Genomic DNA, 1376 nt, shown 5'->3' with positions numbered 1-1376 from the left:
GTCTTTTTGTTTTGTTTTGTCAAGATGCTATATGCAGGATTGCCTGAGCTAAGTGGAATTCAAGATCTGAAATATGTGTATAATAATCTTCGCCCACAAGACACAGACCTGGAAGCGACGAGTCATTTTACCAAGTAAGATGAGCAGTGAATGTGTGAGCATGCACGTGTGTGTGTACAGACACGCTCAGCATTTGAGAGGATCTCAGGTTGAACAGTCATTGGTATGAAGCTGCCGTGCTCCCGGGTCCAAAGGGCAGAAAGGGAGACTGTGAACGTCCAGCAGAAGGTCTTAGTCAGGGTTTCTGTGGCGTGTGATTGTTTGCTAACCAGCTTCTTCTTCTAACAAATTGCTCAATAAGAGGTCATTGAAACGAGCAAGAACTGACATAAATAAATCGGTTGTTCTGTTTGAACTATGTCCAGGAAAACAATTTAGAAAAAGAGATTTAGGATGAGATATGGACTCATTGCTTTCATCTATAAGACCATACAAGTATTGGAATATTTGACCAAAGACCTGTGACTGTCTTCCACGTTTAATCTATTTTTTATTAAACAAATTTAGGGAAACACTAGTGTATATCAAGGTGAAAGTCTGAGCAGATATGATGAATATCAATTAGACCCCCAATCATTGTCAACAGGGCAGTGCATTTTATAAGATCCTTTTGAATTTTCTTTTTTGAATGGATAGCATAATTCCAGGCACATTTTAGGTGCTCAATAAATGTTTGCCATAATTATTATCCCAGTAAACAGTTTAAATAGAGAAAAACAGCATTTTTTTCTTTCCTATAACCTTTTAATGGTGAATCTTATTTGAATCTAATTTTTAATTGTTCTAATATTTTGAACTGGAAATTTGTAAACACAGATTAAATTCTTTTTAGCAGAATGTATGCTTTTGGGGAAAAAAAAAGATAGTAATAGTAAAATGTCTCCCAGGTTTTGCTTTTTCTCTCTCTCTTCCAGAATGTACAGTAAGGGATCACTCCCTATAACCAAGAATGCAGGGAGGTTCATGGGATGTCCCATACACTGGGAGCATTTCTCTTATCTCAGAGATTTCTGTTTCATGAACTTTAATGGTTAGGTTGCCTTTGTGGTTGAATAGAAGCAATATGACAGAATCACAGAATATTAGAGCTGAAAGAGCCCCTTATAGTTTTATTAATACTTATTTGGACAATAAACATTCAAATGGAACACTGAGATCCAGAGAATTAATGGTCTTGCCCACAATTAGCAAAAGTAACAACAAACAGAGCTCAGACTGGGACTCATTTCTCATCCATGTGCTCCAGGGGTTTTCCAGAATTCAATATTGGAAACCATATGATATGATACAGAACACCAGGCAGAGCCTCTGTAAAA

General features: G+C 36.9%; 1 protein-coding gene across 1 annotated transcript in view; it reads left to right on the top strand.

Moving 5' to 3' along the window:
* The window catches only part of PIK3C2G (phosphatidylinositol-4-phosphate 3-kinase, catalytic subunit type 2 gamma), a 472569-nt gene that overhangs the window by 383318 nt on the left and 87875 nt on the right, over positions 1-1376 (top strand). The window contains exon 22 of the mRNA XM_012662773.1: positions 25-134. Coding sequence (XP_012518227.1) covers positions 25-134 — 110 coding nt within the window. The remainder of the gene's footprint in view (positions 1-24; positions 135-1376) is intronic.

Source organism: Propithecus coquereli, unplaced genomic scaffold (assembly GCF_000956105.1).
Source record: "Propithecus coquereli isolate 6110/MARCELLA unplaced genomic scaffold, Pcoq_1.0 Scaffold78, whole genome shotgun sequence".
NCBI lineage: Eukaryota > Metazoa > Chordata > Mammalia > Primates > Indriidae > Propithecus > Propithecus coquereli.
Note: the sequence above shows the minus strand (reverse complement) of the source record. Positions and strands in the feature narration are given on the sequence as shown.